Genomic DNA, 24,131 nt, shown 5'->3' with positions numbered 1-24,131 from the left:
GCATTCTATCCTTTAACTCAACTTTAAGAATATGATCAATTAAATCTTCGCCTCTCCTTTAAATAATAAATGAAATGCCAGAAGATATAACGAAGATGCAAATGAATTTCAAACCCAATTTTTAGTCATCTTTAATTCATAGTAGGAATAAAGCTTTCTCTCAAGCATCTACAAGTTCTTATAGTTCTTTAGGATTAGAATGAATTAAACATTTCGGGGAAACCATTTTCCTCCACATCTTTGCAAAGTTAACTTCGTTTTTAAATCCAATAAATTTGTCAGTACAAGTCAATATACTAAAGTGATTTTTTTTTTCCTAAATTTAATTAGATATTCAAACATATCATCTAAGAAGGCAATTTTTTTGCAACCGCTAATAGTCTTCCGTATTATCTGAATACAGAGAATTACCCTAAAAAAGTACTTCCAACTGTCATTTAATTCATGAACTCTGAAGAGAACTCTTGCTTTCGACAGCCAAAGAACTTCAGTTTTGGAAAAATATAGATTGATGCTCTACTCCATAAAGAAAAGGGGATGAAAAAAGTCGCAATTGAACTGGTCTAGTTTGACTTCATTAATCACTTTTATTGCGCTATCACTTTTAAGCGTGAACTTTAATTCTAAACTATTTGATATTAAAGATTCTCTGTGAATAAAACTGTGTATTATTTTAACACCAGAGTTTTCTGATTAAACTTTCGACATCAAGCCTCTGACCTTTCCTGTCAACTGCAGCCAATAATTCAACTTATGTTCCATAGACTATCACATTTGTCAAAACACAAATTGAGAAAAAGATGCAATAACACATTCCTTCTAAGGCGTTTTATACAGACAGCTTAGTTATAATAAACATCTACCTGAACCAAGTTCTTACAAAAATGACATAATCTTGAAATACAGGTGCTCTCAGTTGAGTTGAAATTGAAACAGAGTAATAATATTCTGAGTTGTAGATGCAAAATGTGTGGGTAATAGTAATGAGGCCCATATTTGTGCATCGGTAGAAAGGATCAATGAAGCAAAAAGGAGCATTCAACAGTCCAGCTCTTTGATATTGTTGCTCCATACTCAAAACTTAGGGGTTCAATTTTTCACTGCACACTTGTATGCTAACACATTAGTTAGGAAGCACTGCTTTACACTTAAATGTCAAATATGATTTTATAATGCCAAAACAAAGATATATATGACATCCAAAAAATCTGGCTTAAATATTGCTTCAAGACAATGTACTTTGTATAATAAAATAACTTTGTATTTCTAGAGCTTTATTTAATATCAAAGAATTACCTGCAATATTTCTGCTCCTAGAGGATCAAGAGGGGCCTGCGCAATACGGATTGTAAAAACACTATGGCTACGACTAGATTCTGTATTAAGTGCTGTATGGGATACTCTACGTCTTAGCTGTCCTTTATAAAAGAGCTCAAGAGCTTCTTCAACAGTTTTCACTTCACTTTCAACCACACCAAAAACATACATGTTTTTAGAAGCATCTTCTCGTAGCATTTTTGAATTAAAATTCCTAAAATAAAACTTATTACTTTTGGAATAATATGAAGAAATTAGAATTATATGAAATGATAAAAATGAGGAACTAAATAATAGAATATAATATGAAACATAATAGATAGCATAATATGTAACAATACAGTAGTGATGGTGGGTGGGTGGGTGTGTGGGTGTGGCAAAGCCTCGAGGGCTATCTGCCTAAGAGGAGGGATGCCTTCGTGGAGGACTTTCTAAGGGAAACTGGCTCGTATACACGTTACACATGGGGAAAACCACGAAAACGCCCATGCAGCCAGCCCGTTCGCGGGATTTGAACCTCGGACCGAACTACCAGTGTTAAGCGACTTTACCGCTCGGCCGCTGGTGGGCCAATACAGTAGTGAAGAGGAACACAAATACAATGCCATAAATTTTGCAAATGCTCCAAAAGTATTTTTAAGCTATTAATATAGTGCTCAATTGATGAATAAATCCTTCCCAACAAATAAAATATTAAATTTCAATATTGTATTATTAGAAAATATAAAACTGCTCGTTTTTTCTGATAAAAATAGATACAATCATACATACCAAATGAAAAAATTTTGAAAAGTATTTTGTTGATTTGTGAATACTTTAAAGAATACTTTTGTAAAAAGCAACTAACCTTCATTTCAGTTTTAGAAATTATTTTTGAATAACAGATTATCTATTAAAGCTTTCAAATTAATGAAGATTACATAAAAATATATAATAATCTAGATAACATTGTCATGCAGATATATAAAAATATATAATAAACTAGATAACATTGTCATGCAGATATATAAAGTAGCAATCACAGTCATGGGCTATTTAAGATTTTTTATTTGTTGACATACATGTACTTAGTTTAATGCATGCAATCTGCACATCCAATCTTGATCCCATTTGTGCTTTTTACTTCTTTGTACAAAGTAAAGGAAGTATTGTAATTGCGAAAAATTTCGGGTATCATATTTCAATGAAAATATCCCTTTCAACCGTTCTCGAATCCATTTGAACGATGTTTTTATGTGACATTTGTATACATGGACAGGATAAAGGACTGTTTTGCCGAAAAGGATTGTAAACTGGATTTAAAATGGATTTTTTTGAGTCTGTATGTACATATGTATGTATCTCGCATAACTCGAGAATGGGTAGCCGTAGGACGTTGAAATTTCGTATATGGGACTGCTGTGACATGTAGTCGTGAACCTCCATCTTTCATTGAAATCACTGCACCAATTGTATATAAATATATTTTTCCTCTCTGTTACCTGATTCGGTGAGTTTAGTCTTTTTGTTCTTATATGTCAGTAAATTGTGCATTTTTACTTTAGAAGTGATTGAATTACGTGATTTTTATGCTTTTAGTTTTAGAAGTGATTGAATTGCATGATTTTTATGATCTGGTTAAGGTTTTTATACTTTTAGTTTTAGAAGTGATTGAATTGTGTGATTTTTATGTTTTCGTTAAAGTTTTTATGCTTTTTGTTAATCTGCATGCAATAGTTGTAGAATTATCGACAAGTGGAGAGTTAAGCCTAATGAACCGCCATTTGTTTACATTTCAAACTTGGTAGAATAGTAAATTAACTCAGTTTCTGCCTCTTCAATGTCTTTTTTGACAAGCGGGATCAAAAGTAAACTTTCAATTTTGTACACCAAAATATCTGCCTTCAGGCCTGCTGGCCGTATAGTTTGTTTTTGCATACAGGCTAATTTTAATTGTAAAAATAATTTTTTTGTTTTAACTGTATTATGGTGTTTCATGTTTTTCCCTATTTTACTATTTTTAATGATGATATTTTGAGTTCTTATGTATTTTTGCTTTGCCATGAAGTGAGAACAGAATTAAATAAATGAGAAATATATCTCTAATGAAATTTGAGGAAATAAGTTTAAATGAAAAATAACAAAAATGTGTATACTTTAATACGTGATAAAAGGAAGTCGTGGTGTCGACATCAGATTTTTTTACATAATTATGATATCAAAATTAACAAAAGAGGGGTAGGCGACAGGCAGGACAGCAAGTGATAGAAGGAAAGCAACATGGCTCAAATAAATCCCCATTCAGATTGGTTTAGCTTTATTCTGATTAATTAAGTTCAGTTCCCAAACATGAAATCATTTTTGGCTGAAGCTAATCTGCATCATTAACAATATCTAACAATATGACATAGATTAATTTTGAGATGATGATGCAGTTAAAGATCTCAAATTATTACATACATATGTAGCATTCTTATAATAATTTTAAATGTTACATAACTTCATATTTTTTAAGCAATGAAAGAACTTGCAATTATTTTATCTCTAATATTAAATTTTTTAAACAACATTTAAATTAACAAAGGGCAGAATTGAAAATTTACATTCAATTAAACTAATAATTTTGGAAAAGAATACCACTAAAATTATCCTGAATACAAAAGATTAAAAATGTATTTTGAATTAAAATATCTGAATATTATGCTCTGAATTATCAGGGCTAATGCACGGAAAGCAGGTCACAGATAATTTAAAAACAGGGATAATCCAAACTATCAATTTTTATGCATATTATGTATGTTTCTTAAAAAAAAACGAAATTTTATTTTGCTTCTGAGAACATTTAAATATTTGTTGAATTTCATGATATATTTTTCAAACTGCTTTTTTATCACAGTATTCAAATCTCCTTTGGTCAACGAAGTCACACAAAGTTTCGACAGAAGTCACTGCGGTCTCAGGACTAAAAGTAATTGTGAGTAGCTTCTCTGTTTATGTTTTCAGAATCCTGCTCTTCCTCTTCTATTCTTGTGGCATTTGAAATGATATCCACATCACTCAAGCACTTAGCTCAGCCCATCGAATCGCAACTTCTTCACAATTAGATAAATCCATGATTTCTGTTAGGAAGAATCTTTCTCCATGATTAAACCGGTATTATTGATTTTACTTATGATCAAGCTTCTGCTATTAGCACAAAATGATATTTAGCAGAGGTGCCCGATACCTAACAAACTCAATCTGAAGAAGAAGCTTTTGCTAGTAACTGGATGTCAAAAGACATTCAGTAAACTTTTTCCAGAACTTCAATTAAATCCCCCTCTTCCTCGGCAAGAGTTACGAAAAGAAATCTAAATATTAAGAAACCTAAAGAGTAACTTACAGTTATTGAAATTAAACCTAAAGACATAATACAGCACCTTTTAGAGCATGCTTGGACTTATGCATGTTTGTTTTTTACAGTCTTGCGCATAGTATTGAGTGTACATACATGGGACTGCCATGCATGGATAAGCCGCAAACTGAATAATTGAAAATATATTGTACAGTGAATTCTAAAAGAACCACTCATAATTTTGGACAATTTCGGTCTTTTGTTAAGATGGTCGTCACAGAGAAGAAAATTATAGGTAATGGTGACCAAAAGTTTGGGTGTCCGCCGATAACATCGCGGAGAAAACAACACAAGGCAAAAATGTTGTGCTACAAAACATCGTGGTCGAAAATAATGTGGTTAAAAAACTTTGCAGTTTAAAAACATCGTCACTGAAAATATCGTGGTAAAAAATAAAGTATCTACAAATCATTACATGACGATAACATCGCAGACATACTTTTTTCAGGATTTAATAATTGTAAATGGATATTCCGATAATGATTTGTGAGTGTAAGATGCAAAGAAGGATAATTTTTACTTTACATTTTTTTATTAACTTACTTTATTAACTAATAAATTTTTACTGGAAAAGTAAGAAGGAAACTTAAGCATAGAAAATTAAATGCAACTTATTATACTTTTCATGAAAAATTACCAGTAAAAACTTTATAAAAAATTATTTATTAATGGCCTTTTTTAGTTAACTATGTCAGTTTAAAATTCTATTAAGTGCTATAAGTTGCATTAATTTTCTATGCTTAAGTTTCCTTCTTATTTTCTCAGCAAAAATTTATTATTAAATAAAAAATATGGAAGTAAAAATTATCCTTCTTTCCATCTTGTGCTCACAAATCATTATGGGAATACCCATTTACAATTATTAAAGCATGTCTGCGATGTTATCGTCATGTGATGATTTGTAGATACTTTAATTTTTACCACGATATTTTCGACGACGATGTTTTTAAACTTCAAAGTTTTTTAACAGCTTCATTTTCGACCATGATGTTTTGGGACTGCGATGTTTTCTCCCAAGATGTTTCTCCGCGACGTTTTCGCCTTGCGTTGTTTTCTCAACAACGTTTTCGGCTGGAACCAAAGTTACATAGTGGATCTGCCTATTTAAAGTTCTTGGAGTCCATTCAAGAAAAATACTGAAAAGTGATCCATATTGGTTTATTAGTGACTGAAAAGTGATCCATATTAGTTATTCATATCATTTATTATCGGAATTAGAAAAGTAAGTAGCGAGCGGCAATGCAAAGCAGCAAAATGAAGCAAGAGAAAAGATGGAAGAGAGGGAATTGTGATGCAAATACATATTAAATGATGCAATACAAATTAAATGACTGATCTTTTCCCTTTAGTTAGAAAATTTATAGCTCTGTTATTTTTAGAATGAAGATGGGAGTTAAAGGGCTATTAATTTATTATTTGAAAGATAGATTTTATATCTTACATATATATAGTAAAAGATTAACTCTCCAAAAAGCTCAAATATTTTAGAAACTGTCCTACGTTTCAGAAATGTATTAAAAAAAAAGGATATACATTATAAAAAAAAGGTTTCTGTCAGAGATTTAGGCTGATACTGAAATTAAGTAATTTTGGTAGTCATGAGCCATTAATATATTTATGATGATCTGGGTCAGGTCAAACGATAGCCTTCTTAGAAAGAAAGATTATAATTGTTCGTACAAGTATTTGATTATGCTGTCACTTTTAGATGTGGTCATCACTAAAAGTACTTACCCTGAGAGGGTTCCTATATTCTGATTATTAAGTTATTAATTTTCATACACTGAAATTACAGATATGAATAATTCCATTTACTGATTAAAAATAACACATAGGTCACAAAGTAACTTACTTAATTCTTTTAGGATCAATAGGAGATTCCTCTAATAGATCATAGATATAATTGTTGTATATTTCAACATAGGACACAAACACTGCATAATGCATATCTGGCAAAATTTCAGTTATTACAGTTGAATCTGGAACTCTGTTACACCAGTCACCAATAGTTTCTTTCCTATAACATCCAGCCATTGAAAATATTTAAATGAGGCACACAAATTATTGTTTTCGTGATACAACTATTAACACAGTAAAAAACTAAATGCAAAAATTTTTTAAATTAAAGTTTATTATTAAGTTTATTTTATTAAGTTTATTAAAGTTAGTTAAATATTGAAATGTCCAAAATAAATCATGCTTTAAATTCCTCCTATTTTCGTTTACCACAACCAATAAAAAAACAATTTTTTTAATTGATCACTGTTATAAGTGAACTAGGATGAACTTTTTTTCACCAACAAAAGAACTAACTTATTAATAAATGAAATTTATCATTAAACATTAGAATAACATAATAAAAAACAGAATTTTTATCAACAATGAAATATTAACTATCATACTAGCTAGAACTTTTTAATTTAACATTAAAACTTTAATGTTAGTTAAAAAAAATATGAATAAAATTCAATGCAGTGTCACAAACCTGTTTTTTTACTTTAAAAAATATATAATATTATTTTAATCTTTTCAGAAGTACAAGACAGTACAAGACTGATGAAATAATTAACACTACTAAAACCATATTTATATTATTAATTTTTGAAATGTAAATAAATTTTTCTTAAACATAATTTTATGCAATTTTAAGATATTGTTAGTTATCTGCAGAATCATTTAAAATTATGAATATATTTCTGCAGATTTTTAACAGCCACTTGATTTGCAATATTTCATTTTAAGAGGTATGTAAAAATAAGTTTATACATAAATTTTGTCACATAAGAAATACCTTTTGGGTTTGGGAGTTCTGTTAAAAATGCCAAGTTCTTTTTGCTGATCTAATAGGGCTTCAGCTGTAGACTGTATATCAAAACCATTAAGTCTATCAGGTTTAAAGACCTAAAAATAAATAGATACATAACATAACCCATACTTTCCAGTTAACAATATTTGACTCCATTAACACTATAATAATTTATTTCTATTAATAACATCCTGCTCCCAGAACACCAAAATGAGTCAAATATTTGCTTGATAGCAATTGTTTATACAGCTTCCTAAAGTCCCTATCACATATGTTTCCGCTATATGGGAGTGAACAAGGGAAGGGGATACTTCTAAGAACCCTCTTATTTCCACAAAACTCATGTAATTAGGTTTCCATTTTCACTGACTTGAACTCCAAACAGTAATCGATTATCACTCAGATTGGGATCACATGATCCTTCAGAAGCGGAACTTCATCATCATCTGATTGGTTGATCTCTACCCGGGACAGAACTGCAGACGAAACATTTTTGGCGAGGTTTCAAAAAATCCTGCACAGCCGGGACATTGTTTCTGCAGCTAGACGGGACTTCGCTTTCAGCTGAGCTGTTTCTTCAGGGAATCCTTCTCTTTAAACAAGTGCTACCAGAATTTCGTTTCTCTGAAAAGCTCAACTAGCAGGAACCGTCGCTAGATGTTATAACCTCTCAAGTGACACAAAAACTTGCTTACATAGAGTAAAAAATTAAAATATAAGAAGTATAACATTCTGTATTTAAATCTATTTCTGTATATTCAAACTGTAACTAAGCGAATGCTGTATTTTACTAAATTATCAGCTTAATATTCAAATTTGTGCATACTATACTGATAATATTTGTTTAAATGTATTTTTATTTCAGCAATCAGATAGCATTAATTAAGCTGTTATTCTTAGGCATAACATTGTTAATAATAATTAAGTGTTTGTTTATATGCTCGAACTATTCACAACAACAGACAAAAAACAAAATCATGCAATTGTAGATTACATTCCAAACATTCAACAAGACATTTCAAGATCTTTCCTTTGGAATGGTAGCAAAGTTTTTCACAATAAATGTTACTTATGGAATACCAAAATAATTAATAATATTAAATATTTCATTTTTACTAGGAGTAATATTTTTAAGAATTAAAAATTACTTACAAATTTTGCGGCTTGAAAATCCTTTATGCTGTTAAATATAACATCAAGACTTCTGGGCAATAATCCCCCATCTTGAGGATTTCCAGTCATAGTGTGTGTCTTACCCGATGATGTTATTCCATACGTAAATACTAAACCTAAGTGGGGGAAAAAAAGTTTTAAAAAAGTGCATTTGGTTTCACTAGTAAATCCTATAATTGTAAGCAGAAAGACCTTGAAAATATATTTATATTTTAAATAAAAAAGATCAGTTTTGCACAAAATAGCAAAGTGCTGATGTTCAAAATTCCAGGTGGCGCTTCAATTGAAAATGATATTCAGAAGCAAACCTGAACCAGCAACAAAACAGTTGCTTTCTTAGTTTCCTATAAAGCTAGCTAAAATATTTCTTATAAAAATGATGGATGTAAAAGTACTTCGAAAATAATAACTTTTTTTTTTTTTTTTTTTTTTACTATTGTCAGATTGTTTTTCAAACTATCTTGACAATAAAATTAGTAAATTTTCTTTTTCGCAATTATAAGAAAAGCAGTTAAAAATTTATCAAGATTTCAAGCGCTGTACTATGTACAGATTTTAAACTTGAAGACATTACTGATACTTTAATTTTTATTAATACAATTGCAAATTAAATAACCTATAATTTCCACTAATAAACAGTAACTAAAAATTCATCCTGGACAATATATTATATTAGAAAAATGGCTGAGCTTATGAAACGAAAATGTGTTTGAAAGTAGAATTACTCACCATTGCTACCTTGTAGAAGATCATTCACTAAAGGCAAAGCCACATGATCAAAGAATTCTTTTTGTGTTGTTTTCTCATTAAATACTCGTTGAAATGAATAATGCACCTACAAAAATTTCAGTATTAATATATTGTTTTTTTCTGTTCTAAAAAATTACACAAAATTTTGTAAGAACACTTTATACTAAATATACCGACTGTTATATATGTAACTGTATCTATTATTATCTTTAATCATAACTATAATATAGAATAGTAGATGAGCAATGTAGAATAAACGATGTTTGTGTACAACTTGTAGTCATCACTGAGCACGTACCCAACATATATAAAATACAACACATGGCTCAGCCAGTAGTTGATTAAAAAAGAAAATCTTTTTTGAAGCACCATGCAGAAAGATATTCTAAACAAAAACCTGATGGAAAGTTGTTTACAGTGAAATCGAAATTTATATCGCTGGTAAGTGCGTTGTTTATTTTTATTGGAAGTGGCTAAAAATACGTATATATATATAAACTATTTAAAGTCCTAAATTAAATATGGATGGATGAAAGCCACCAAGTAATCTAAGTTTTGAAGGTAATTTAAGCGAAAATTGGAAGAAATGGAAACAAAAATTCCAAATTTATATGTTAGCGTCTGGTGTTATTACTAAATCACCTGAAATTAAAGGTAGCTATTTTATTGCATATTATTGGTGAAGAAGCACTTGAAAAGTTTAATACTTTTAATTTAAGTGAAGAAAATAAGAAGGATGTTGACAAAGTAATTGAAGCTTTCGGAAATTTTTGCGTACGGAAAGCAAACGAAAGTGTCGATAGACATATATTTTTCTGTCGAACACAACATGTAGGTGAATCATTTGATGATTTCTTAACCGATTTAAAGAAATTAAGTAGCAACTGTGGATTTGGAGAATTAAAAGATAGTTTAATAAGAGATAGAATAGTAAGCGGAATTCTAAATAAAAATCTCAAAAATAGATTATTAAGGGAAGATCAGTTAACATTGGAGAAATGTATTAAAATGTGTAAAGCTTCTGAATTAGCAAAACTTCAGCTGAAAACTTTAACTGAAGAAAATAAAATAGAAGCGATCAAACGTAATAAATTTCGACCTGCAGAGGAAAAATGTCAGTCTTGTAAGAAAAACTATCATGTAAAACAAAAGCAACAAAGTACTAAATCTACTTCAAACTATCAAGGAAATAAGTACAATAATCCAAAACCATGTAGAGAATGTGGAACTTTTCATAAGTTATACAACTGTCCTGCTTATAGTAAAATTTGCTTTACTGTAAAAAGAAAAATCACTTTTCTAAAATGTGCACTTATAAAAATGTTAATGTCGTACAGAATAATTTAGAGCATGACTTACATAATAATGGTAATGAATATATTTTAGGGTCAGTAGAAGATACAAATCCATTTTCTAAAAATAAAACTGAATGGTTTGAAAAACTAAAAGTAAACATATCTAAATATTTATTTGTTAAGTTGGATACTGGAGCTCAGTGTAATGTGCTACCATTGCCTAAATTTAAATAATTAAATTTAAGAGATAAATGTTTGACTAAATCAAAAGTCACTTTAAATAATTACAATGGTACTACAACTGATGTAGTCGGAAAATGTAAATTATTATGTGAAACATCGAAAGGGGACAAGGATGAAGTAGAATTTCAAGTTGTAGCATGTGATAAAACCGTTCCAGGTATTTTAGGTTTACCTACTTTGCAAAAATTAAACCTAATACAAAGGATTTGTACAGTAAATCCTGATTCCAATGAAATGTTACCAGAATCTTTAAAAGGATATCAAGATTTGTTTAAAGGAACTGGGAATTTAACTGGATATACATATCATATTAAATTAAAACCAGGAGCTGTTGGTAAAATAGAAGCCTGTAGGAAAATTCCACTTAGCTTATTAAATCCGTTAAAAAAGGAATTGGCAAGAATGGAAAAAGATGGTATTATAAAGAAAGTTAACCAACCAACAGAATTTGTGAATTCATTAGTGGTAGTAAGGAAAAAGGATGGTAATTTAAGAGTGTGTTTAGATCCTCAGCACCTTAACCAAAATATACTGAGAGAACATTATCACATACTAACCTTTGAAGAAATTTCATCTCAAATGACAAATGCAAAGGTCTTTAGTATTTTAGATGCAAACAAAGCATTTTGGCAAATTAAACTGTCAGATTCAAGTTGTGAATTTACTACATTTAACACTCCGTTTGGTAGATATTGTTTTTTGAGGTTGCCATATGGACTGAGTTAATCACCAGAAGTTTTCCACAGAAGTTTTTCTGAAATTTTTAGTGATTTAGAACGAGTTCAAATATATATAGATCACTTATTAGTTTGGGGTAAAGATAAAAAAGAACATGATTTAAGGTTAAAGAAGTTGTTGGACAGAGCCAGAGAAAAGAATGTTAAATTTAATTTAAATAAATGTAAATTTGGGCTGAATGAAGTGAAATATATGGGACATATATTTTCTAAATATGGTTTAAAACCAAATGAAGACAAAATTAAGGCTATTCTAGATATAAAACCACCAAAAAATGTGAAAGAATTAGAAACTTTCCTAGGAATGATTACATATGTTTCTAGATTTATATCTAATGTATCAGAATTGACATCATGTTTAAAAATTTGTTGAAAAAACAAGTTATCTGGAACTGGAATGCAACACATGAAAAAGCATTTAGAAGACTAAAAGATGTCTTAGTAAGTAAACCAGTTTTACAGTATTATGATATAAACATGCCAGTAGTTTTATCTGTAGATGCATCTCAAAAAGGACTAGGAGCAGTCTTACTTCAGAATAATTTACCAGTAGCATATGCATCTAAGGCATTAACAGATACACAGAAGAATTATGCTTAAATTGAAAAGGAAACTTTAGCTACTGTATTTGCATGTGAGAAATTTCACCAGTATATATTTGGAAGATATATTATTGTGGAAAGTGACCATAAACCACTGGAATCAATTTTCAAAAAGCCATTAAATAAATGCCCTGTATGATTACAAAAAATGTGTATAAGATTACAGCCATATCAGTTTGAGATAAAATATAAACCAGGAAAAAAACTTTTTATAGGGTATGCATTATCAAGATCATTCACTGACAAAGGATCTGATTTCTTTGAAGGAGACATAGAAGCTCGTGTTAGATTAGTTGTAGAATGTATACCAATGTCTAATGGTAAAATGGAAGTTTTTCAACTGGAAACAGAAAAAGATGAAGAACCAGAAGTTTTAAGAAAATTAATTGAAACTGGATGGCCAGATGAAAAATGTATGGTTCCAGAACTGGCAAAACCATATTTTAACTTAGAGAAGAACTATCAGAAGCAAATGGATTAATATTTAAAAATTTTATTGCTAATTTTATTTTGAATCTTAGTAATAATATAACACACCACTATGCAGAACACATATCCACATATAACAATCTTATGTGACAAAGCAAAAGTCCATGCAAGCAATACTGCTCCAGCATTTCCAGTAAATTTATTTGTTATATTCACAGGCAATTAATAAAATAGTTGGGCTGAATGGTACTTTAAGAAACTAAAATTTATTCGTAAAATCTGTCCTAAAAAAAAACCTTTCCCTAACTTGAACACAGTTTAGAAACATCATCAAGCCATTCGATATTTAAAATTTCAAGATCTGACTTTTCAATAGCTATTTCATTTCTGCTAGCCAAAATGCTGTCGTTATATGATGTGATCAAATGCAAAGCTATATTTCTGATTCACTTAGGATTATGAATGATTGATAATAAAACTCTTATCTGTTTAGAATACTTTTGAATCAAATTAAAACATGTGAGCAATGGGAAAACAGTGCTCTTGTTTTCTTGACTACTATATAGTGATAAATAAGTTTAATAATTTTAACCCTGAGTGAAAAAAATGGAAAAACTGCACCAAATGTTAGTTTATTTTCTTTGAATGTGATAGAGTGCAATACAGAAAAAGAAAAATATGTTTGGAATTAATATCATGTTTATTTTTGAATAATGTATTATTTATGACTTAAATAAGGTACCTATTTTTAAAATATCTTTCAATTTAATAACATTTTGTTTAATAAAAGACTTTAAAATTAAATAATTTAAACTCTATGTTCTTTTGTTAATACAATAACACAAAGTAATAGCAAATATATGCTTACTTCTTTGAATGTTCTAGATGTCTGAGAAACATCAGGTGGGAATAAAACAACAGTTTTCTCATCTTTTGCTCGAACACAAACTTGATCATATTCATTGTCTAAGGGTCTGATTCTACAATACACTTCTATAGGATCTTTCACAGTAGATTTTAACTTTGCCAATGGTTTTCTTGGAGTTTTAGGACGTCTAGAAGATTAAAAAAACAACAATTCTTTTTAAACATGTCACCTCTCGCATCTTTTTAAACAAAAAATAATCCACAGAATAACTAACATAACATATCAAATACACATTGTCAAAGTCTGACCAGTTATATATTAACTACCTATGTTCATTATATCCCATTAATTGAAAATTAGTAAACACCTACTTAAAATGGCATTAAGGTTATTTATTATATAGAACTATATACAATCTAACTAAGTATACAATCTAAATTAGGTCTTCATTTGCTGTCTATGGTTTACCATAGCTGAGATAAAATATCCCTCTTCAAGTAATAACTAAATGCTACACAAAAGACGTTGCAAGATTCCTAATTTCCCCCTTCTATTACTGCATTAAAAAATATTTTAAACAAAATTACACTAAGCACAGAAAAAAATTACAGAAAATTATACCACAGCAAACTTTGAAATATATATATACATATAAAGTTTCTTTGTACCATGCAGCTTTAAAAGAACTCCAAATTGGCAAACTTGGTTTAAATTGAAACATATAATTTAGGTTATTTAACAAGGTTATTTAATGCAGTTTTAATATAGGATATATTAAATTAGAATTTGAAATAAATAAATACTAAGCTATAATTTGGGCTTATTTCAGTTGATTTTGTAGCTTTTCTAAAATTTTACTGATGAAAACCAGAGCAAAGAAGAAAAGACTGTCACCAAAAGTATTTTTAACATAATAAAAAAACAAAATTAATGCACAAATAATCATATGTATAAAATTTAAAAGAGACCTCTTAAAAATCAAAAGCAAAATTAAAAACAAATATTTGCATATTAAATAATAGTTATATCTTCATAAAATCCTCATTAAATATCAATAATATACAGAAGAAATAAAAATTACGGAAATAGTGCAAAGTCGCCCATTGTTTGGCCCGTTTTTAAGAATTGCACATACTCGGTATCTATGTACACATCGACTTATTTCACTTTAAAAAAAAATACCAGAATCGCACAAAAATGGAATTGCACACTCCCTTTACATTATCCATGTACACATCAACCTATTTTCACTTAAAAAGTCAAAGAAAATTGACAAAATCCAATTCTTCTTACTCTTGTAAAAAGCACCAAACAAATAAGTGGGCAATTCTGCACTTTAGCCAAAATTACTCTAAAATCCCTTGGGAAAAACAGAATTGTCATAATTTAAACCTCATTAAGTAAAGGCTGAATTATTATCTTAACAATTTTTTTTAATATTTTTATTTTTTTATACCAAGGGGAAGTAGGCCAAAAGGGATATTAGTGTCAAAACATCATTTTGTGGCATTTCACAATAAACAGTGAGTCACTTTTTAAATTGTCGCTACCGATTTTTAATGGGATATCAAATTCTCACTTTTGATACTTTACTAAATTCTCACCTTTGATACTTTGCTAAATTTTAAAAACTACATGCTGATAGATCTAAATAAGCAAACAGGCTTCAACTACATCAAAGTTAGTTTTCTTGCTTATAATTTTAATACAGAAATTAAAATACTGAGATATTCTCATTAAAATATTAAGTAGATATATATTAATATGGCTAAAATTCCATAAGCGGGGTAAGTTAGCACCAAACTATTTTGGCCTTCAAAATTTCGCGAATTTTTTAGGTGCACTAAATGAAAGCGCTAAAATGTGATGTTTAAATGTAAACAGAATAGTAACTTTTAAGTTTTGAGGTAGTGAAATGCCGTTATTTTATGTAAACAGAATAGTAAAATGAGATGAGAAAATACTAGATGAGTAAAACAAAGTCCAACAGCTTTGCAAGTAAAAGCATAGTCCTATATAAATGTAATTCATCATAAAATAGTAGAATGAACAATTCTTGTAAACAAATGTATACACTTATCAGATCAGAGCACTGCAAAGTCAGTTTTAAACGTAAACAGAAAAGCAAATTATGTGTATTCAGCATCATAAACTAACTAAAATATTTAAGTTACTAACGTCGTGGAATTCAACGCACTAAACAACTTTCATTCAAAGCTTTAAATATTCCACATCTTTCGATTGCCACATGCAAGAAACAAGACTAAAAAAAATCAACTAAATAAAATTAAATGAAAACATTCATAAATTATAAACTCCATGTCATATGAAATCCAACATTCTCCCACCAACAACAGCTTAACCTTCTGCAAATATTTATATAAATATAATATTAAACATATAGGTTTAATCCTAGTATCCGGTGCACACGGGATTTGACTACTTCTGGCGACTTTTATGATAAGCATTAAAAACGGAACATATACGACAAGTAGAAACGGGTATTCAAAGAATATATATAGTTATACATAGTATATACTATGTATATAGTGATAGTATATAGTGTACTTTAAGTATATATATAGACATTCTTTGAGTCTATATATATATATACTTAAAGTACACTGAAATTGTATATATGTAAAATTTTTTAGTACATATATATATATATACTAAATATAACTTTTATACTACTATAACTTTTTCTTTGGGTCATTTTTGGGCGTTGGCGATAATTTTCAAAATCGCGCCAAGGCTGCACCGTATACAGTCAAAAGTCGTTAATCCGGACTCGTCGGGACTTCGGCGATTCCGGATTATCGATTTTTCCGGATTATAGATCATCAGTTTAAATCTCGTAAGATGGCATGCAGAAATTCTAAAATTAAAAATATGAAACCGTAATTTATGAAATAAAGAACAATTATGATCTAAAGGGTATCAAAATTTGCAAAAAGAAAAAGCTTAATATTTATTTGTTTACTTTATTAAACATTTCTTTCAATGTAAGTTGTTTAAGTTTTGCTTCGTTTCATGTGATAATACTTTCTCTTTAATTCTATTAAACAGACATAATTTCTTGTTCAGTTACAAAGTTCCGCTGTTCAAGTCCTATAATTGCTGTGTCGAGAACACCGACTAATTTGTCAATCGAAATTTTTTCGTTTTCAATAACCTCTGTCACTTTTCTTCGCTATCGGAAGCGAATTATAATGACGAGGAACTTGTTTTAAATCATATCAAAGACGGAGCATATCGAGATGAAATACTACATTTGGTAAAGAAATTATAAGCCAAATAAAATAAAAACATCTGCGCTGAACATAAGGATAGTGTTGACAGATCAACTTCCAATTCATTACATCGCGGCGTTCCCCCCGCCGAGCAGCGTGAAATTGATAAACAGATTTCGGATTTCAAAACATACTTTCGCTTTAGATCCTTTACATATTAACAAATATATATCGGAAATTCTATTTGATATAATCGAAAGTTTAAGCTTACTTTTATAAAATTGCTCTTACAGTCTGCAAAAAATAATAAGCCGGATCCAATTCGAAAATTAAGGAACAACGCAATTATCAACATTAACTGAAATAGATAATTAGATAATTTTAGCTTATACGTCCATCATACATAAAACGCGCACGCGAAAACGTATTCTGCACTTGCGCACACTCATATGCGTAGTCGTAAAAGGTCTTACGTGCACGCGCAAACGCCTATGCGCATGTGTCAATGCGGCGCATGCGCAGAAAGTTTTTAGTTTTGAGGTCCGGATTATAGATCATTCCGAATTATGGGTGTCCGAATTAACGACTTTTGACTGTACTACGATTTTGACTGTACTAGGATATATATAACAATAATATTAAACAGTAAAACTTTTTAAAACAAACAAATATTTGCATATTAAACAATAGTTTAAACAAAATTTTAATTAGTAATTAAAAGTATTTCAAAATTAAATTTTTTAAAAAATCTGGCTACATTAAATTCGTGCTCTTACAGTTACCAAGATAAAGCTTTAGGTCTGCCACAAGAAAACATACAGCCGGAAACCACAGCCAAATTAAAAACTCACGCCAAGCTGGGCGCTCACCCCGATTATGGAATTTTAGCCATTAATATTTAAGTATGAAGTCTTTAAAAGTAATGGATATAAGTACTCTTTCCACATCACCTACAGTAAAAGATTAAATGGTACTTTTCCGTTTTACCGGTGCAGGCGATAAAAGTCGTCAGTAATGGTATAACTGATGCCAAATGGAATATCTTCTCTGGTAACCTTTTATTCCTCATCTTCAAAACAAGTCGCAGCCATTTCTTATCAGATTGATTGTTTCTTTTAATACTGGCATACAATTGCATAGTATTTTTACCCAAATAGTTCAATTTTATGCCCTAACTTAAGGGCATTCGCCGTAATTAAGTCAATTAGGATGCAATCACACCGCTCACCCGAAGGCCAAAATATAGAAAAAGTAATGTCAAGGGTTAAATTTATCAATTCTAATGAGAATGCACTAATGAAGTACAGCACTGCGGTTTTACATAATTTCTGAGTAAGCTATTCGTACAAATTGAAATAATTCCTGCATTTAAACATATATTCTAAATTAAGATTTAACTTGAAATTAATGTAGATAATTGCTAGGAGAATTAGATTTTTGTAGCGTAGATGAGATCACTTGAGGTCACGTGATATGAACCTATGAATCAGGATGCTGAACCATGAAAACATAGTAAATTCTTAAATTAATTTTTTTTTTCAAATTTACTGTTTTTTATTTATTGGCTTTTTACAAAATTTTAAACGATATTAAAATGTTTGTGTTTTCAAAATAAAAAGTTCTTAGAACTAACATTTGTTAACATTTTTTATGTGTATACGTGTATACGGTATGTTGTCGCCAATAAAATCTGCTTGGCGAGATTTGCGCCGGCGAAACGGAAAAGTACCGATTAAATTTATCAAATCTTATTATTCTCTATAAAAATTTTGAATAAAAAATGAAAATGGTTTAATCCTAGTATCCGGTGCACATGGGATTTGGCTACTTTTGGCGACTTTATGATGAGCAGTAAAAACGGGACATATACGATGAGTAGTAAACAGATCATTCAAAGAATATATATAGTTAAATATAGTATACATTATGTATATACACACAGAGTATATAGTGTATAGTATATAGACGTTTGGCTAATCTTTAAAATATGGTAACAGGTAGTTTGGCAACATTTTGGTAACGCGATAAAGGTTACTAGCTAGGACATTAGCAGTGTACATGGATAAAGTCAAGAGTGCACACAATGCCATTTTTGTGCAATTCTGGGATGTTTTTTTAAGTGAAAATAGGTCGGCGTGTACATGGATGATACCGTGTATGTGCAATTCTTAAAAACACGGCAAGCAGTGGGCGATTCTGCACTTTCTCCCAATTTCACACCTAATATACGTCATGATTAAGCACTTTTGTTCCATAAAAGTTCTAGCATAAGCATAATTTGGCTAGCAGATTGTTGGGAAAAAATTGTGAGTAAAAAAAAAAAACATGCCTTTACTTCGTGGAAACAAAATGGTGTCCAAAACAAAACTAGCAGGTTGCTATAGAAGGGTTGGTCGCCAAATTTTCGCCAAGTTACATAATTTATCCATATTAACCAGACGTTGTTTGGATAAATTTTTGGTTTTGGCGATAATTTTCAAAATCGCGCCAAGGCTGCACCGTATACTAGGATTTTACCAAAGAAAACTGCCAACTGCTGATAAATTTAAAAAGAAAAATAGATATGTTATTTTACTATGGAAACTGATGCACTGGCGCATAACAGTCTTCCTTTCAAAAAACAGAAAAGAAAAAAAAAAAAAAAGGGAAAAAGATAAGAAAATAAAGAGAAATAAAAATTAAAGTTCTGAAATTCCTATTTTATTTTAATCACCTCCGTTTTTTGATTGCATAACTTTTTTTTATGACAGAATACAGCCAAGAAATACATATATGTTATATTTTGTGAGTAATGGGAAATACATTAAATATTTCTTGAAAATCAATTCATAAATGTAAAAAAGTTCATTACAAGTTTACTTCTACCATTTAAGCATTGTATCTTTCTTTTCAGCCATATTATAAATTCCTTAAAATATGGAAAATTGTGTCACAGTAAAATTTCATAACAATTTCCAATTTTTAATTTTGCTGTCCTTTAAAAATTATGTAAAGATACATGAAAGATATAATATATGGCTGATCTTATGACATGCACAGTTATTTCATATAAGGAATAATTTACCTATGATTTGATAAAATTCTCTATTCAATCTTAAATAATTAAGAACCTAAAAAAATACAACGTTTTTGATTAAATATATAAAACAGTAAACACGCCTTAGCGCAAAATATCGTGCCAAAGGTTTGGGTTAAAGCACATTTTCACCGTACAAAGGACATCTTTTGTTCGCAAAAGGCAGTATTTTTGGACACGTACCTAGTAAAACTCTCTCTTTACACATAAAACAAACACATATTAAAGACTACGACTTGAAACTAGTCAGTAAAAACCGTTTTGGCAAAAATACAAATAATATATTTCAAGGAAACAATCAATGGAGAACCGGAACTTGAATTTAGAACCGGTAACTTGAAATACTCTTCGAGTATATCAAGTTAGCTCGCATCCTATTTTAAATAAAACTAAAAAACTGACTTACACTGGTTTCATTTTATCTGAATTACAATCCAATTCATATACCCATTCGAAATCGCGCGCATATAAATAAAAGTCAGAACTTTTTGCCAGTTACAGTTATTAACTTTCAGTACATATAATTACTACAATCCGCTACATTTTTAATTTCTTAAATTCAGAATACTGATACTTGTGTACACAGATTTGTTTTTCAGTCCACGACACTCAAATTTATTTTCATGTTTTCAGAGCCTTTCAGTAGAAACCAGTTTTTTTTTTTTTTTTTCCCATCACTTTGACGAATGCGGTTGGCAACTCTTCTTGTTGTTGTGACGCCTTTCTGAGCTGTTTATTAACTGCTGTAAAAGTAACGATAAATTGTGCACCCAAGTGCATTCGTTACTAAAACAAGCTGCAATCCTTATTATCATATCGTTACTCGTTACTTCCGGTACAATCGAGTACTAGTATAATAAGGTTCAATGTTGCTCCAAGACACGGAGGCAGGAAAGTTATGCCAAAGTTTTTATGCTACAGATGTGTTAAATTTCTTTTACGATGTGAAAGTTATGCTTCAGATGTTAAATCGCTATTTTACCCAAGTTATGCCACTGTTACATACTGCCACATTGGATGTCATTCAACACTTCAAGTGTACAGGTTTATTCCAATATTTGGAATTTTTTTTCACTTTTAGGATTCCTACTAAGGACAGTTATAGATAGGTAAAGACTTCAGGGTCGTATACCTATTGAATAAGCGAAGACCTGAGACCTAAGGCCTGATTTTCGCGAAAAAAAAAGATATCGGAGATTTCGCGAGCTGAAAATTTCGTGAAATCTGGTAAGTGAAAAATTTTAGATTTTTTATTATTATTTGAGGCGAAAAAAGTAGTATTTCACGAGAGTTTTATTTTCTCGCAATAATTAAAACCTAACGAAAATAAGTGCTTAAAGAAAATAAGTGCTTTGCAAACTCTTAGTAGTTGGGGCCTTAATAAAAAATAATGGAAAGTTTTAATGAAAAATTAAATATAAATAAATGATAATGTAATAAATTTGAAAAAAATAAGAATAGATCGTTTTTCCCTTGTATTTAGTTTTTTTTTTTTTTTTTTTTTTTTTTTTTTTTTTTTGGCTTGACTGGCGCTGTCTCTTGTGGTCGACGGGATTTTCAGCAAGTACCAATATTTCTAAAAATATAAAATCAAAAGGGTAAAACCTGGGAAATCAGTCTCCTTTGCTTAAAAGTTCAAAGTGGGCGGTACTTAACGTCACAAAACACACTGGGCGGGACGAAGAAAACTCACTAGATTAATTTCCATCAGCAAAAAGCTGTCAATAGCTTAATGGCTTCAACTCCTACTTTAGGTTTTTTCCATTGGAGATTGCGCTTCTTGTATTTTCAAGATAAAATGAAAAAGATTTTTCATTAAGAGAATGATCTTCTGATCAAATATCCAATTTACAGGCAATTTACCAGCATAACCTGAATATTTCTTTTTGCTATCTTTCAGTTTTTTGCTGCATGAAGACTTCTCGCTATTTGCTTTAGACTTTACGAATTTCTTCCTATTTCCTTTAGGCTTCGAAGAGTCGGGAATTCCTTAATATTGAAGGGGGGTTCTTTTCGGACTTCTGATTTTGCTTCTATTTTGGAAAATTTCTTCTGGTAGGCCTTACAGCATTAATAGCTACTGACGTGGTCTTCTGCGGCGTCTCGTAGAACTATGTCCATTTTTTCAGGCTCCTGAGTTCACACCCTATCCCAATGTAGCTACATAATCTTTTTTCGATCGTTGTGCATAGCATGGGAGGTCTTCTCCGCAGAAAATATACGTCGGCTCCTTATCAGCTTTCTTTTTGCAGTTGCTTGTCCTAGAAGTTTCTCAACATTTGCAACATCTTTCTTGGCTTAATCACAAGTGGTGGGTATGGCCTTAGGCCTGATATCTATAGCATTGTGTTGGTCTTTTCCTGGAGTGTACTTCTCAATGCAATTATTGAAATTGTACATATTGTTCAAATCAAAAATGTTGTTACCCTCTTTGTTTCTGTTGAGTTCAAGAAAGAAAATTGTTTCTCCCTCTCTCCTCTTCTGGTTCTGGAAAATTGTTTCACCCTAATGATGGGGAATTTTCTTCTCGCTAGATCGATTCTTCCGTGACAGTTTCTGGAATATTTTTCATGATGGTCCGAATGTTCAATAGTTGATATGTGTGGTGACCTTGTTCTCCTAACTTCCTCGTCATGTTTCTACAGTACCGTATGGTACTGTCTTGTTCGTTCCGTTGGTTGTAGTGGAGCTATATAGTCAGATATTCATGGTTGTCCGGAGGGAATCACGCCCGTTGAGGGAGTTGGCGAATTCAGCGAGGGGCAACTGGGGCCTCAAAACTGCATATTCATATCGTTCCTTGGTTTCCCCTGGGGGCGTCTAAAGCCGACATCCGTATACCACGACTTAGTGTTAGCAGGCTGGATTGGTGGCACGGTCTGCCTGACAGTGTGTTAAATGTCTTCGTTATGCTGTCCGGGGTTGGGATCTCTGTAAATGGCAGATGTTTTTACCATCGCTCCAGAACAGGGACGTGGAATGTGAGTTGCTGAGTTGTCCTGTCGACTCAGCTTAGTCTTAGCTTGTCTACTGGACCGATAGGTTAGCGGCCTCTTGGATCGCCTTTAGAGGTTGAGGCGTTTAACTGTGTTAGGGCAGCATCGGGCTTGCAAACTCTGAGTACCCTTTCCTCCTAGCACACTATCTTATTTGACCGAGAGTTATAACCAGGGTAGGAGTTCGTCTCTGGTGTTCTCTTCTGTGTTAGTTGAACGTGCAAATACTTGATGCCGATGCGTATGTAAGGGTAGACGCATTCGACAAATTGCTTAATCCTTATTTTATGTCTACTTTTGCAAACGTAGTAATTTTTGCAATCACTGGCATTAGGACCGCATTAAAATACCTACAAGCTGTCCTCCTGAACCTTTGCTCGGAGATCAATCTACCTCAAGCGCTGATCTACGCAAAATATATTAAGGCAGCCGGAAAACATCTTGCATAATAATGAAAGCTAATCACGGCATAGAAGAGCGGTAGTTGGAGTTCGAGAACTGCATTAAAAGTTAGATATCTTTATTTGTCCAAAATCAATTTTTTTAAAGCTTGATATTGCCAAATCATGAATATTTTCGTCATTCAGAACACTTCTGTAATAAAAAAGTATATGAATACAGCCAACGACTGGGAAAATAAAGACCAGTTAAAGGAGGTGGGATCGCGGATCTTCTCTTTGGCTGCTTGCATGAACTACTTTAAAGTTTTTGCCAGCACATTAAAATGTGCCCTAAGCAGGCTCGCGCCGACAATCGGTACAAGGTCGTGCCACGCACGACGGCGGAGTCAAAAAAGCGCCCGGGTATCATTAAAGCAAGCAGTTCGTCTCGTTGCCGGTTTGAACAGGAAAATTCTGGTCTTATTTGAAAGCCCCTCCTGAGGTCGATTCAGGTAAAACCTAGGTAACAACTGATTATGATCTGTACCTAGGTAGTCTCGGCCTCGGATGCTTAAAATGAGTTTCCTCAGGACTGGAGTCATTGCTGGCAATGGCTATTTTAGGCTCGGCAGGAACAGTATGGTACTGTCTTGTCCATTCCGTTGGTTGTGGTGGATATAGTCAAATATTCATGGTTTTCCGGGGTGAAACCCACCCGTTGATGGAGTGGGCGAATTCAACGAGCCTTTAAACTGCTTGAAGTTTCCAGTGCGCCTGGAGCCTCAAAACTGCATATTCATATCCTTCCTTGGTTTCCGTCTGGGACGTCTAAAGCCGACATCTGTATACCATA

At 31.2% G+C, this 24,131-nt stretch overlaps 1 protein-coding gene across 1 annotated transcript in view; it reads right to left on the bottom strand.

The window, feature by feature from the left end:
- Nucleotides 1-20,542, bottom strand: part of LOC118200562 (kinesin-like protein KIF23) — a 93,867-nt gene extending 73,325 nt beyond the window's left edge. The window contains exons 1-7 of the mRNA XM_085827288.1: nucleotides 20,309-20,542; nucleotides 13,594-13,780; nucleotides 9,399-9,504; nucleotides 8,649-8,785; nucleotides 7,482-7,591; nucleotides 6,543-6,707; nucleotides 1,297-1,531 (exon numbers count right to left, since the gene is read on the bottom strand). Of these exons, the coding sequence (XP_085683414.1) occupies nucleotides 1,297-1,531; nucleotides 6,543-6,707; nucleotides 7,482-7,591; nucleotides 8,649-8,785; nucleotides 9,399-9,504; nucleotides 13,594-13,780; nucleotides 20,309-20,319 (951 nt within the window). The 5' untranslated portion in view covers nucleotides 20,320-20,542. The remainder of the gene's footprint in view (nucleotides 1-1,296; nucleotides 1,532-6,542; nucleotides 6,708-7,481; nucleotides 7,592-8,648; nucleotides 8,786-9,398; nucleotides 9,505-13,593; nucleotides 13,781-20,308) is intronic.
- Between the last annotated feature and the right edge of the window lie 3,589 nt (nucleotides 20,543-24,131).

This window comes from Stegodyphus dumicola, chromosome 11, assembly GCF_044657685.1.
Source record: "Stegodyphus dumicola isolate Sdum_Otavi_A_Nest chromosome 11, ASM4465768v1".
In the NCBI taxonomy this organism is placed as follows: Eukaryota; Metazoa; Arthropoda; class Arachnida; order Araneae; family Eresidae; genus Stegodyphus; species Stegodyphus dumicola.
This window is presented reverse-complemented; position numbering and strand designations above follow the sequence as displayed.